Source organism: Anser brachyrhynchus, assembly GCF_964034855.1.
Source record: "Anser brachyrhynchus genome assembly, chromosome: 1".
Classification (NCBI taxonomy): domain Eukaryota; kingdom Metazoa; phylum Chordata; class Aves; order Anseriformes; family Anatidae; genus Anser; species Anser brachyrhynchus.
Genome location: NC_137694.1, coordinates 113,951,266 through 113,966,004, shown reverse-complemented (window position 1 = coordinate 113,966,004; position 14,739 = coordinate 113,951,266). Strand labels below are relative to the sequence as shown.

At 45.7% G+C, this 14,739-nt stretch overlaps 1 protein-coding gene across 1 annotated transcript; it reads right to left on the bottom strand.

The window, feature by feature from the left end:
- Positions 1-254: 254 nt before the first annotated feature.
- Positions 255-14,277, bottom strand: IFNGR2 (interferon gamma receptor 2). The gene is made up of 7 exons (XM_080560198.1): positions 13,839-14,277; positions 10,090-10,216; positions 9,466-9,641; positions 7,518-7,660; positions 4,904-5,057; positions 3,678-3,832; positions 255-1,496 (listed from the first exon to the last, which is right to left on the bottom strand). The coding sequence occupies exons 1-7, from the start codon at positions 14,260-14,262 to the stop codon at positions 1,323-1,325; spliced, it is 1,353 nt and encodes a 450-aa protein (XP_080416324.1). The 5' UTR covers positions 14,263-14,277; the 3' UTR covers positions 255-1,322.
- Between the last annotated feature and the right edge of the window lie 462 nt (positions 14,278-14,739).

Genomic DNA, 14,739 nt, shown 5'->3' with positions numbered 1-14,739 from the left:
GTGAGTCTTTGTGTTCTTACCAGACTTGAAGCTAAGCCTTCAGATAATTCCCTTGTCTTGGCACAGTGCCTAATCACACTGCATTAGCGTAGTTCTTCCAGGAAACAGACTGAGGAAGCTTCTGCAAACTGTTACTGATTTTTGACACCAGTCTTGTGTGTGTGTTCCCAGAAGGGGTGGGACAGCAGCAGCCCTGATACCTACAGCTGTGGCAGTGACTGGCTCCATTAACAGCTCTAAGTATCCTGCGGAAGTCGCTTGCAAACAACCAAGCAAATTTATTTTATTTCATTTTTCAAAAAACAAGTTGTATCAAAAAGTCAAACATCTTTTGTGGGATAAAACCAATCTTTTTTAGTATAGAAGTGGTTACCTTTGTCTTTGACCCTTATTAGGGACCTTCTAGACCCCCCCCCCCCACAGGATTATTATGCATGGCTTAATTTGTGGTCTTGCTTCTGCTTTGAGGGCCTCAAAACAGAACCCTCAGTCACCATGTGATTCGCAGGACCAGTCTGCTCATCAACAAAATATTTTTTTAGTGTCTAATCGTTATTGATGCTTTTATATAGATGCTGAGAAAGGTGTATTTTAAAGCTTGTTTCCCTGCGAAGGGCGTGATGGGCTCACAGCAGGAAATGGTTAATGCTTCCCAGGAACGTTAAGGCACAGATCCAAGGGTGAGGCGTGAACTAACATCCCTTGCCTTTCTCGTAGCAGTTCTTTGCTCGGGTTGATAATGAAGATGGTAAAGTACGGTCAAGGTTCCTTTTAGACTGCTCTTTTTGCCTGGAGGGAAGCAGCAGTCACAGAAGACTTCCTGTATTTAAAATGACTCAGGAAAGCATAGGGGGGTGGATATAATACACTTTAAGTGGCAACACAAGCTTCACAAATAAGACAACAAAACAAAAACCCCAGTAGAAGTAATTCATGGTGCAATTACTCTCTCCCTAACACATTCCAGGTTATACTAGGCCCTACCCTAAAGTGCCATTATTTCTCAGTACTTTGCTTCAAGGGGGCGGGGGGAATGATGACACAGCTATAACCATCTGTCTGAAAGCAATTTAGTGTTCACTTCCCTTCAGCTTCCACGTTTTCAGTCTCTTTGGCAGAAAGAAGGTTGTCGTAACACAGCAGAAAATATTTTGAAAAAGGCTCAGGTTCCATATTATTCTCAGGAAGCAAAGTCTTGCTCAGGCTTTGCCAATGGCCACGTGTTGTTTAGGGCTCCTTGTCTGTCCTGCATGGAGCTGCACAGCACCACTCGCAGGAGCCTCTGCAACGACTGGAAACAGGCATTCTCACTGGGGCACTGCTTAAGTTACTTCACAGTCACCGGAGCTGCTGTGTGAACGAGTGTTACCATCTAAAGTGTCATCATACGCTTCGCTTCCTTCTTCAAAACACAAAACAGATAAAGAATCGTGTGGAGCTTCCTCGTGGTAATTCTCCAACGCTTCTAAATGAGGCATGCCAGGGTCTCTCAAATACTGAAAAAGCCAGGAACAACAGTTTAGAGATTTATCCACAGAACAGATGTGTTGGAAGTTACAGGGACAGAGCAAGTACTATCAGCTACAGGCAAGTTGTTGCAGACCAGAATTCAAACAGCTGCTAAAAGCACATTTTATTCTGGATTTCCTTTAGGCTATGTTGAACAAGAAGGAAGTTAAAGCTTCCTTAAAACACTTAAACACTTCATAGTTTTTGATAAACTTATCTTTGGGTAATATTCTTGTCAGTTCAAGCAAACTCCTACTAGTTAAGAACAAAGCACAGAAGAAAAGATCTTTTTTTTTTACACTGCTGGGGACAACTGCAGGAACCTACCAACTAATGGCTCATCTGAAACACTGACAGGGCAAATGAGAGAGAAGATTCTGCTTTGTTCAGCATGAAGCAAGTCAGATCTGCACCTTTTATTGTTACCAGAAAACTCTAGTGTAATTTCTCTCTTGCAGTTAATTTTGGAGGGAAGGCGGCAGAGGGGATGTCAAAGCAAAAAGTAAATCATCAGCTTCACAATGAATATATGTAACTTTTAATCAAAGAAAGGAAGATTAGAAAAAAAATGGAGTCCAGAGAAAATACTTTGTTCCTCGTTACCCCCATATACTCTCCTTATTACTAAATTGATCTCGTGTTTCGAGAGGAAGTAGAGCCACCTACTACCTCATGTACTGAGACAGCAGTCTGCCATTGGTAAAAAAAAAATAATTAAAAATAACCTTCACATTCTCAAAAGACTGAAATAGCATGTAGTATTACACAAAAGCTTGTTTCATAATGTAGGAGATGCCATGATCTGGCTGAGACAGGACTGCAGCTAAAATTATCTCTGTTACTGAACAAAATTAACCTTAGTTTCAATTTGGGCACCACTTTCTCTGTAATCATGGCAAGGATAATAAGCAACAGGATTATTTTTTCAGATGTATTAAAAACAAATGTTTTATACGGGAACCTCCAATACATACATTTTAACAAATTCAAGACGTAAAGGAACCTCAGTTTGGCCTTCCTATGTAAAGTAGTTTCTGCGGTAGAACTGCTCCCTGTAACTCTGATGCTGAAAGCTCAGATACTTCTGTAAAAGAAGCATGTGATTCTTCTGAAAGCCTACAAGAGTGCATATGAAACTGCCCTAAAATAATTAGTATTTTGTACTAAAGGAAAGTGTTTTAAAAGGAGAAGCCCCAGGCTGGTTGATTCCTTTTAGAAATAAACGTTTAGGAATTTGCTTGCTTGTTATGCAAAAAGCTTTGCTTTGCGTGATATGCAATATAGCTGTCTTCACAGAGCCCCCATCAAATGGGAGCTGAGATAGCATGAAGAGAGAAAATGATTTGCTCTGCAGAAGTCCAGATTCATTTACCCGTTTTTCTATAAAAATCTGGAAAAACGGCTCCACAATCAAAGAACAAACACTGTACAATGGACTACTGTGGCACAGAGATACACACAAGTAAACGCACCTCAGAGAACAAGCAAATACAAACACAGAAGAACATAAACTAAACAAGAACTTTAAGCACAGTTCTCGATTTAAAAGAGTATTTCATATTTAAAAAAAAGAGGAAGATGATCAGGACTGAAACAACCTTGTTTAGTACAGAAATGTGTGAGCTGCAATGAGAAGTCCTGGGATATTTTTTTTAGCTGAGTACTGCATAAAACTACAGGAAAAAAAAAAAAAAAGGCCATGAGCACTTCCCCAGGCAGCCTTTAGTCTTCAAGTCAGTCCTTGCTTTTAAAGTGATCAGTGTCCACTTTTCTGTATTTAATTTCTAATCGGGGATCTAGGTCCTACACATGTTCTACAGCACACAAAAGCTTTTTGCCTAAAGTGAGCAACTGATTCAGGCGAGGTGAGTTAGGTAAGCAAAGGAAAGGGTGGACAAGGTGTAGACAAGGAAGAGAACCTCACTCCAGTTTTGTAACAGGATTATAGCAGTGTTTGTATCTTAGTACAGAGAAGAAAATAACGCAGATGAGTAGAAGAGGAATAAAGTGGGAGACCACACCAGAGCAAGCAGTTTACAATAAATCAGCAATTGCTTGTATCTATTTCTGTTCTGCAACAACTAGCTTCATTCATGTTTGCTCCAAGATCATCACTGTCTTTTGCAGGAAGGAGCGAGGGGGAAGAAAAATAAAATGTCTACACATACCTCTTCAATGTGTGATGGGATTTTTAAAGGTGGCTGACACAAATACTTAATTGTTTTGTGATGTCTCCACAGACAAAACAAACCAATTATTATGAGAATTAAAACAAGACCGACCAGTGTAAATGTTGTTATAATATATGCAGCTCTGGTTGTCTCTGAAAAAGAATACAAGGTTGGTTCTTACTTGTACAACATCCCACCTAAAGCAACACACAGCAAGCTGAAATTTACTATCCATGGCAATCAAGCTATGATTTCCCAGGTTAAGGTCGCAGCCCTGCTATGGATGCACTCCAAACCCCTTATTAGCTTCTTTTGTGGTTCCAGAAATCACCAGCTTCCTCCCCTCACCCACGCAGCCCAAGGCAAGCTCCCACACGTCACGCCAGCAGGGCAAACGCTGAGAGGGAACCACCTCGAGAGGGAACCACCTCTATCGGGCAGAGGGCAGGCAGGGAACGCAGCCTGCCCTGCTCCCAGCCCCAGTTTGTCAGCAGAGCACCACTAATGCCCGGGGGCTTTTCCTTTGGAACAGGGAAGCACCACGGCCTCCAACATCCAGCTTGGGGGCTTGTGACCAAGTACCGTAGGTCAATACTGCGAGGGAGGGAGGGAGGACAGCTCCTCCGGGGCACCAGAAACTGCACGAGCAGGTTTCACCTACACATGTACCCGTGCATTTAAAGGACGCTGAAGTTCTGCCAAGTCTGGGTGTTGGAGGGCACGCAGAAGGATTCAAGAGAGGGACAAATGCTGTTACCTTGCAGATGCCTCCTCTTTCCCTTGCCCTATTTTATATTTTGTACAAAAAAAAAAGTCAAAATGTCAAAGAAAGGTGGTCAAAGAGGAGGGGGATGTTCCTGTCCTGCAGGAGGCAGTGGCTGAGGGTCAGGATTTGCATGAGTAACACTATCTTCTTCATCAACAACATCCTCTAATGACCAAGTATTTGTGTTTCCTTTTTACGTATATTTCTGGAAATAATGCCCATAACGGTTTTTATAAAAGAAAAGGACAAGGGGAAGAGTATAACAAAGACCCTCAACTAGTGACTGAAAAATTCCGTATTAATTTGCCATTGATGACAACTGTGAATTACCATCAGTGGTGCTCTCTTAACATACCTGACAAATACGGGTACATAACTGACCAAGTATCACCAGCTAAGGCTCACGTCCTACACCCATCCCCATTATATAAGAAAAGTAATGAAAACAGACTTATACCACTCATTGGAGTTCTGTAACACTCCGGGATTCTCTGCAGTCCAGGGATCCGGTCATATAAATGCATTTTCAATTCTATTTCAATTGTAAAACAATAAAGTGTCATTTGCTTTAGATTTTCAATTTTGAATAGTGCATTATTCACCAACATCTCCTGTTTAAAAGACAAAAGAAAAATAGAGGTGTTACTATAAAAATCGGCCTTCAATGCAACTCTCCTCCCCATATTTATCATTCAAAAAACATTTTTTTTCATAATTCATCTTTCCTTAACATTTCAAGAGAATGAGTGAAATATATTTCAACTTTCCTACTTTACTGTGTTTGAAATTTTATTATTTTTAAATGAAATGAAGCCTGACCATGTAAAACCATCTACAAGGGTATGAACAGCAAAGGCACGGAAACTGATGCAAAGTCTCACTTTATCCACAAAACACTGCTGGATGCTTTCACGCAGCTTCTGTGACACCTCCAGCAGTGAATGTAACATAGGAAGGGGGAAGGAAAAGCAAGCCATGAGAAATGTCTCCAGCACTGGAGGAAGCTAGCAGAAGTGCACTTCAGTGCAGAGCTTCAGCCATCTCAGCTCCTTCTAGTGCTGAGAAAAACAGCTGATGGACAGCGCAAAACCTCCTGAGCCTAACAAGGCCGATCTTTTGTGAATTTTTAATCTACAAGGGGCTGGAATAAGGACCTCAGTGAAGCCTAAATTATCATACAAGAGTGACATCTTATCTGAATATCAAACACAAAAGTATTTTATACGTGTCAGAAAAAATACATGCTTGTGCAAGGGAGGAAGGAAGTGGAGGCGTTTCATATTTAGCAAGGCCTTTGATGCACAAGGTTTTAAAAAAATGTTTTCTGCTTCTGCTTTTCAAGCATTAGACTTGAGAATGTCATTTTTTTTTATTCTTCTTCCTTTTTCATTTTTATTTAAAAGAAAAAAAAAGGCAGCAGCACAGACACACAATGAAATACATCAAACCCTCTTAAGCCTCAGTATGAACATGGACAGCTCACCCCAGCTGTGTCCAACACGTTTCTAATAAATCTGTCTTTCTCTGCCCCAGGAAGACAGGCAATGCCAGGCCAAGGCAGCCTGATACTGAAGCCACCAGCACAAGCAAGCCCAGCACAGGAAAGGAGGAAGTATACTCTAGATTTTTCCAAAATGCCTAAGTAAACTTTGGAATCTAAATACCATTTTTAAGCCACCTTTGACACTTTGTGGATCTCTTATTTGAAGAGCAATGCAATTTAACCTTGATTTCATAGGGAGGAAAAAAAAAACAGAGATGTTTCCTGAAAGTTTTGTTAACACAGTCTGGTCTTGGTACAAGCATTGCATAACTCATTTTCGAGCCACCAAATGGTGGCCTTTGCTATTAGAGGAAAAAAAACCAAACCACATTTGGTTTCTTCCTCACAGTATCACAGTATCACAGATTTCTAGGTTGGAAGAGACCTCAAGATCATCGAGTCCAACCTCTGACCTAACACTAAGTTCTCCACTAAACCATATCGCTAAGCTCTACATCTAAACGTCTTTTAAAGACCTCCAGGGATGGTGACTCCACCACCTCCCTGGGCAGCCCGTTCCAATGCTTAATAACCCTTTCGGTAAAGAAGTACTTCCTAACATCCAACCTAAAACTCCCCTGTCGCAACTTTAGCCCATACCCCCTCGTCCTGTCACCAGGCACGTAGGAGAACAGACCAACCCCCACCTCTTTACAGCCTCCTTTAAGGTAACTGTAGAGAGCAATAAGGTCGCCCCTGAGCCTCCTCTTCTCCAGGCTGAACAAGCCCAGCTCCCTCAGCCGCTCCTCGTAAGACTTGTTCTCCAGACCCCTCACCAGCTTGGTCGCCCTTCTCTGGACTCGCTCGAGCACGTCCATGTCCTTCCTGTAGTGAGGGGCCCAAAACTGAACACAGTACTCGAGGTGCGGCCTCACCAGAGCCGAGTACAGGGGCACAATCACTTCCCTAGACCTGCTGGCCACACTGCTTCTTATGCAGGCCAGGATGCTGTTGGCCTTCTTGGCCACCTGAGCACACTGCTGGCTCATATTCAGCCGACTATCAACCAGTACTCCCAGGTCCTTCTTCGCCAGGCAGCTTTCCAGCCACTCATCTCCCAGCCTGTAGCGCTGCTTGGGGTTGTTGCGCCCCAGGTGCAGGACCCGGCACTTGGCCTTGTTGAACTTCATACAGTTGACCTCAGCCCATCGCTCCAGCCTATCCAGATCCTCCTGCAGAGCCTTCCTGCCCTCGAGCAGATCGACACACGCACTTAGCTTGGTGTCATCTGCAAACTTACTGAGGGTGCACTGGACGCCCTCATCCAGATCATCGATAAAGATATTAAAGAGGGCCGGCCCCAGTACCGAGCCCTGGGGGACACCACTAGTGACCGGCCTCCAACCAGATTTGACTCCATTCACCACAACTCTCTGGGCCCGGCTATCCAGCCAGTTTCTAACCCAGCGAAGCGTACGCCAGTCCAAGCCATGGACTTCCTCCATTTCTGCTGCTTTGCCAAGAGATGCTGACTTATCTCGTAGCCACAAAGGCATTAAGAACAAAGCAAATTAGACGGAATTCTTACTTTAGTAGTAGTCGTTGCATTCTCCCAGTAGGACACATGATACTGGAGAGTACCTTCTTCGAATTCAAAAGGGGGTGAGACACTAATGAGCAGTGAGTCAGAGCTTACAGTCACGCTGTTCACTTTAGGGGGCCCTATGGTAGCTGAAAACAAACAGAGAGAGAGCAGTGAACCTCTGGGATGCTGAACAGTTCATCATAGCATGTCCAGCTTGACCTAGATACTCTCATACTCAGCAAATACAGCGGATTTCAGCGGCTTTTTCCTCAAGAAAGGGAACATTTTCTCATCTACTTAATGTGTTTAAGAAATCTTGTATTACAAATGCAATGTAGAAAATACGTGAAAGCATAAGTGAAATTAGATAATAAATTTTCTAGGTCACTTTCCCTGGAAATTAAGTAAATATTCACTAGTATGAATCTGAATCTACCTGTAGTTAATGACAATACAGGTATTTGTTTGTTTTTCTTCAAATAGCCAGTTAAACCACATATTCCGTGTTCTTTAAAAACACATTATTTGGAGGGGTCAACAGATTGGAAGTTTCGAGGTACTCTGAGCTCTAAATCATGAAAACACTTTACAAAGCATTATCATTCCTAAGACAAGAGACTTGTGCAATCACAGACTATATACGGTCACTAGTCATTATCCTTTGTATCTTGATGTCTTTCATTGGTTAAGTTTATCAGCATTTGTAAAGCACTCCATGATCTCAAAATAAAACACTTATGCATATATTAAAATAATTGGCTGCTTGCACACTAGAGAGGGGAAACTATTAATAAAAATGAATCCTTGCATGAAATTATTGCTTGTTTTACCTCGAAAAACATCAGAACCTGCTCTGTTCACTGTTACTTTGGAGAAGATTGGCCTCCATGATCTTTATATTGGTACAGACATTTCAGTTTCTTTCTACTTCCCATTTCTGTAGAACTGCAAACGCCTTGGTGCGTGTTCTCACAAATTCCCTTTACTGCTGTCTCAAGCGTGACTAATCCAAACAGTAAAGGTACAGAACAGCCCCCAGTCTTGGTGCCTGGGAACTGATCCCAAGGCTGGTCACACACGAATGATCAGATAACATCCCTCCTGCTCCCCCAAGGACCCGACACACAAACATCTCCCCACACTAAGCCACCCCTTTGTCCTGTATTCCCATTAGCCTTCCTAACTCCCCAAAGATACCACCCTCTCCCTACGCAAACCATCAGCTGTACTCTTCGGTCAGGACTCAGGCAGTTCCCCAGCCCCGCGCTTTTCATTACCAGGGAAAGTATCAGACTTTTCCCAGTACGGAGCGCCATTACTTATCACAGCGTACGGGAAAATGCAACCTAAAGACTGTTCCACAGCTTCGTTAATGTTTTGGAGGCGTTTTTAAACTCAACATTTATCTTCTTCAAATCCTGAAACCAATCACAGCAAGGCAAGGACTTTGTTCTTACAAAGAACAACAATATGCTTGTTCACACATTTAATAGGATTTCAAGCGTGCCCTTGACCCTTCTGAACTGTAGCCATGGCAGTTTAGGTTTGTTAGAAAAGAGATCTGTTCAACAGAAACAGGTAGTTTGCACTGAGACTGCCACAAATCAAGGGGGTGCGTGTGTGCATGTGCCAGTGCTGAGTGAGAAAATAAGAAGGTGGAAAACTCTCTAACATAATATAGGTCGTAACTCTTGTAAGGCCGTGCAAGGAAACTCATCAGTAACAGGTTTCTCTTTCAATATCTGCTGAAGGAATGCGCTGCTAACACCACTGCAGAGGAACTGATGTGCATCAAATTCCTTGTAATATACTGAGATTCTCTGAAGTCTTCGCTAACTGAGCACCTACAGTTCTCTCGCTTAGCTCTTGTACATAATAGAGTAAAAAAATCCCAGAACAGATGACACAAGTCTCCTTTGAGAGACCTGCTGAAATCATAAACGACACTTACTGTCTCTCTCTGCCACAAATGGATCCGATTCCACCCAGTCAGAAGTCATTTGCCCCAGCTCAGACCTCACACGCAAAACAAAAGTCCAGAGACGCTCATTAAGTGACAGGGGGAAACTGCACTCAGTCCGGGCGATACGAGTGCAGTTTATCTCATCCCACTGGTTAAAGGCCCCTCTGCAACACAAACCAAAGGATAAATAAAGAACAGTGCAACTAGCAGAGCTCTAAAATACAATCCCCCCCACCTGGAAGACTTTTGTAACAAAAGGATATGTAACGAAACTACTGCTTTCACAAGCATTTATCCTACAGCCCTTTCAGCACCTGCACCTCTTCAGTATCAGAAGAACTAAAATTAGTGAGGGAGAACGACATGGGAAACCATGCAACTTTGCTGGGTGCTTTTCAGGTATTCAGTCTTTACTCAATTTAGTGGAAATGCCAGAGGCTAAGAGATTCTCAGACTTCAGAAGATGCCTTCAGATATACGTAAAACATCTGTAATAAACAACTCATTTGTTCATTCCTATGCTTATTCATTTTTAGCAACTTTTTAAAAAACAGTTGTGTTACTGGATTAGAGCAAAATCACTTTGGTTGGTTTTCAGAACTATTTACTTACGTTTTAAAATGGACTGTATATAACACCACGCCTCTATCTACTTTAACAGGAGACCACCTCAGCGCGCTGTGGAAGTTATAGGAATAAACCTTTACATCCTTTGGTGCCGGTAAACGTGGAGAAGATTCTAAAACAAGAAAAGAAACAAAAGTAATTATTAAAACATTCAAGTATACAGTAACTAACTTTTAGTCTCCAAGTTCCATCACCGCATGTTACATTTTAGCTGATTTGCCGGCAAAACCACTTCTTCTCATTCCATTTCTAAGTGCACTAGTACACTTAAGTCCCTGCTATCCACAAAGCACTGAATTGCAACTTACTGATTTATTCCATACAGAATACAGCGCAGAAAGTATCAAGTCCAATACAAAAGAATTAACCCTACCCAACTCCCCCCGGAAACTATAACTTCGGGTCCACAGTCACTTGTCGTCACAATAGCTTGTTACTTGTCGTCCCTATTGCAGTTCTGTCTCAATCCTACTGTGTTACCAACTCGGACCACGTTTTTCTGGATCATCTGTCTCTTGCTAACTTGTTTGAAAATGTCAAGGTTGCTTCGCTGAAGCTTTTAAGTAAACTTTTCCAGTGGAAGAAGAAAAAGTTTCTTCCCCTACTTAAATATTAACTACAGACTAATTAATATAACTACAGACGGGGTTAGGGTTGCACCCACTCTATTTGGGAGCCTTCAGTTTCGTCAGTTTTTTTGTCAGTTTTGAAACAGGTGTCACACCACAGATAAGGACAGAAGCCTCTGTTAGAGGTGCACCTACCACTAGTAGGAACACATCCAGCCAAATTTGGTCACACTCCGGGGACTGATGTAAGACCTCAAGTGCTCTCAGGCAGCTCATCAGGAAGTGAATGACACAGAAGTTGAAAGCAAATGGCTGTCCTCCAGTACAGGGAGCGGGCACCCCCCTGCCACCCCAAGCAGGGCGGAGGAAGCAGCCGTCTGCTTCGCGCTGCCAAAGGCCAGGCATGGAGCCAGGGGTGTAAAAAAGGCAAGTGGTGGGAGGCGATAGCTGGCGTACCTGCAAAGCAAAGCCACTGAAAGGCAAGGAGGGTGGTGATAAGGAGCTGGGATAGCCAAGAGGCCAAGATTAACCAGCAAGTAGGCCGAGCTGAGGAAGAGACGAAAACGCCGTTAGCAAGCGCCTTTTACAACCAGAAAAACCTCACACCGTGAGTCACAGAACTGCTGCGGCTCAGGTGGGAAGGGGCACGTGGGGTCTGCAGCCAGCCCCCTGCCACCAGCCCAGGTGCTCGGGGCTTTCTGCGGGCAGTCCTGAAACACCTCAGGAGGGAGATGAGCACCTTCACGGCCTGCCTTTCCTCGAGGGAAGAAGGCTCTCCTTCCAGCCTGGCTGGTTCACCTAGTGATCGCTTACTCCATGGGGCGCGTTGGGCATACAGGACTAAAGCTCAGACGGCCATCCCATGACACAACAGCCCCTGTGGTAAGGCTTCCTTTTGTGGCTGTTTTTCTCAAGACAATATCCTCCTAAGACACTGTTTACTTATACATAAATAAGACCTGAAGATCAAACACTCATGGTAAATTCTGGCCCAGCCTTCTGTGGGAATACTGGAATAATTTTAAGATGTTTTTTATTTCCATATCTGATTTTGTCACACAGCACTAGACAGTGCACTGCTGCCGACAATGCTACCTTTCAGAAGAGGCATAATGCTGGCATTTTAACATCCTTCACACACAGGACAGAAACCACACAAATCTTCATGAAGTTGTGCATTAAGCCCCAAGTCCCAAATATGAAAAAAATAGTTATGCTCTCAAAGTTTTAATTGGGTATTTTACTAGTTTCTTAGCCTCAGCTTTTGTATAGTGCTCTTAAGTAAACACACATTACATGACATTGCAGAGGCACCGTTCAGCTTTGTAAGCTTGAGATTCTTTAAAGTTACAGTTAGAAATGCTACATAAGCTATTAATCCCTCATGTATTTTAAAAGCTACTTGGAAACTTTAATTCAAGAAAAGTTTTCACTTTCTAGTCATAGAGATCCTGTCTTGCTATCTCACTGCTGGTCTGGCATGTGGCAAGGTATCTCACACCATCAGCAATCTGCACTGTCAGACATCCGATACAAGCTAGTTTTACAAAATTCAAGAAGGTTGCCAGATCAAAACACAAGCATTAGAATTTTTCTCTCCCTCTTAAAAAAAAAAAAAAAGAGTAATGAAGGATAAGGGCAGCTGGTTCATTTTCTCTGCTATCAGGACTGCACACTCATTACCTTGCCTTATATTAGCACTCAGAAATGGACCATTTCCCCTGCCAGCTTCAAGAATACTGGAAAAAAGAAACAAATCTATGGCTTTGTAGTTGAACATCAGCTGCCATGTGCCACCAAGCACTTACTGCTGCACTGAGGAACCGGTTCTGTAGCACACCAAGGGACCACATTCGCATTTCAATTTGCTATCTCAACTTAGCAAGTTACTTAAATTCCTGAACTCGTTAAAGATCGCTAGTTTGTACTACCAAGGTAACAGAGCACACACTTCAGGACAAAGCACCTACGTATGCAAGCACCCTGGAAACACGCCCCAAACACAAACCACCTTATCCAGAGAAGGGCAGAAGTGCCCTGTCCTCCTCCCTGTCTCACAGGTGATCTCACAGAGCAGCTTCTTTTAAAGCACCTGCCAAGCAAGCCTCAGACTCCTTCCTCCTGATACCGATGCTTCTTGACTCTTCAAGCCGCAAGTCAAAGCTTTCACATAGCTGAGTGTGAAGCCACAAGTTACGGCGAGTGAAACCAGGCCAGCCTGGCCTAGCTGCTGGTTTCACAGCCTCTGTTCCTGCTCCCGAGTGACTTCTGAACCCTTCCCCTGCATTAGCCTTGGGACACATCATTTTGGCAAAGAAGGAAGTAGGCCTTTTTTTTTTTTTTTTCTGCTGGACTTTGGCTGTTGGAGCTTACTGAACTGGCTTCTCACGCTGCCAGGCAGGCACCAAAGCCTGTAAAAGTTGACTAACAGAAGCATGTGGCCAAATGGGGATGTGTGACAGCAGCTGGCCATTGCTTCTGGTCAGATTTTAAGGCACAGCCTTTCCCTTCTCCACAGGGGAAACACACCACAGCGGGATGGGGAGGAGGCCCTGTGCTGGTCAAACACCACAGCAGCTCCCTGCGAAACCGTCTGTGCCTCGGCAAACAGGGGAGAGCAGGAGCGGGCATGGAGGCGCCTGGGTAGCGGAGCAACGACCCTGCAGCACACACACGTCGGCCAGACGCGCCACAGCCGCTCTTGCATGCTTGTGGGGATACGTACCGAAGGCAGAACCGTGCTGGCTCTTGAGCTATAGCTCAGGCTCTACTGGGCCAGGAAAAGCCTCCTGTGTTGGCTGAGCCAAACAGGACCCAAACAGCATCCCGATACTCAGGGTCTCAGACAGGACTCCTAGGGTCCCCGATAGCTAGCACTGCCGTGCAGCACAGCTAACAGGCCTCGCACGCCTCCACCGAACGGCGCAGCGTTTACACCAACCCTCACCCCAGGCCCACCCCGAGACCCGCTCCGGGCCAGGTCCCGCCTCACCCAGCGCACCCACAGCCGCGGGGCGCTGCCGGGGCCGGGGCCACTCCCCGCGGCATGGCCGGCTTCCCCCCGGAGCCCCCTCCCGCCCGGCCCGGCCCGGTCCCCTCCCCGCCCGCCCCGCCGCCCTCCCCGAGCCGGGAGCCCGCTGCCCGGAGGCAGCCAGCCGCACGCACCTTCGCCCGAAGCCCGGGCCAGGCCGAGGAGGAGGAGGAGGAGAAGGAGGAAGGAGAGGAGCAGCGCCCGCCACGGCATGGCCCGGCCCCGGAGCGGCGTCGCGCCGGCCCCGCTCGCCCCTTGGCGGCAGCGCGGTCCCCGAGGAGCGGGGCCGGCCGCGGCCAACCCTGGCGGGGCCGCCTCGCACCCGCCGCTGGCTGCCGGGGTGGAACCGGGGGGAACCGGGGGGGAACCGGGGGGGGCCGGGCCGCAGCCGCCGCCCCGGCCCCGCTCCTCCTCCTCCGCCCCCGGCGAGGCGGGTCCCGACCGCGGCCCCGCCTGGGGCGGCCCCGGCCTGGAAGTGGGGATGGCGGGGCGTGAGGGGTGGCGTGCATTCATCCTTGCTTCCTTTCTGTCCTCCTTTTCTCCCTGCCTTCCTTCCATCCTCCCTTCCTTCCTTCTTCCTTCCTTCTTTCCTCCCTTCCCTCCTTCCTCCCTTTCTTCTTTCCCTCCCTTCCTCCCTCCTTCCCCAGGGCCCTCGTGTCCACAGCGGCTCGCAGCCCCGACCACATGCGGTACGGGCGCCCTCAGAAGCGCGCAGCCCTGCGTACCTGCCTGCGGCGTGTGGTTGACGTGAGAAAATCTTGCACGAAGTGGTTAAAGTTCCTCAGCTTTCTCCGTCTCTTTCTGGCATAAACACCGACACGTGGTTAAGTCTAACCGCACGCCTTTAGCCGGTGTTATTGATTACAGTGTCGGGACTCAAAAACCAGAACGGCGATAGCAGGAGGCAGTGTTCCCCCCAGATGACTGCTATTCTAACAGAACAATTATTATTTGTAAATAATTCACCAGGTAGGTAGGGATCCATTGTTTTCAAGACTCTCAGCACTGCACTTCAGTTTACAAGCACAATAAAGT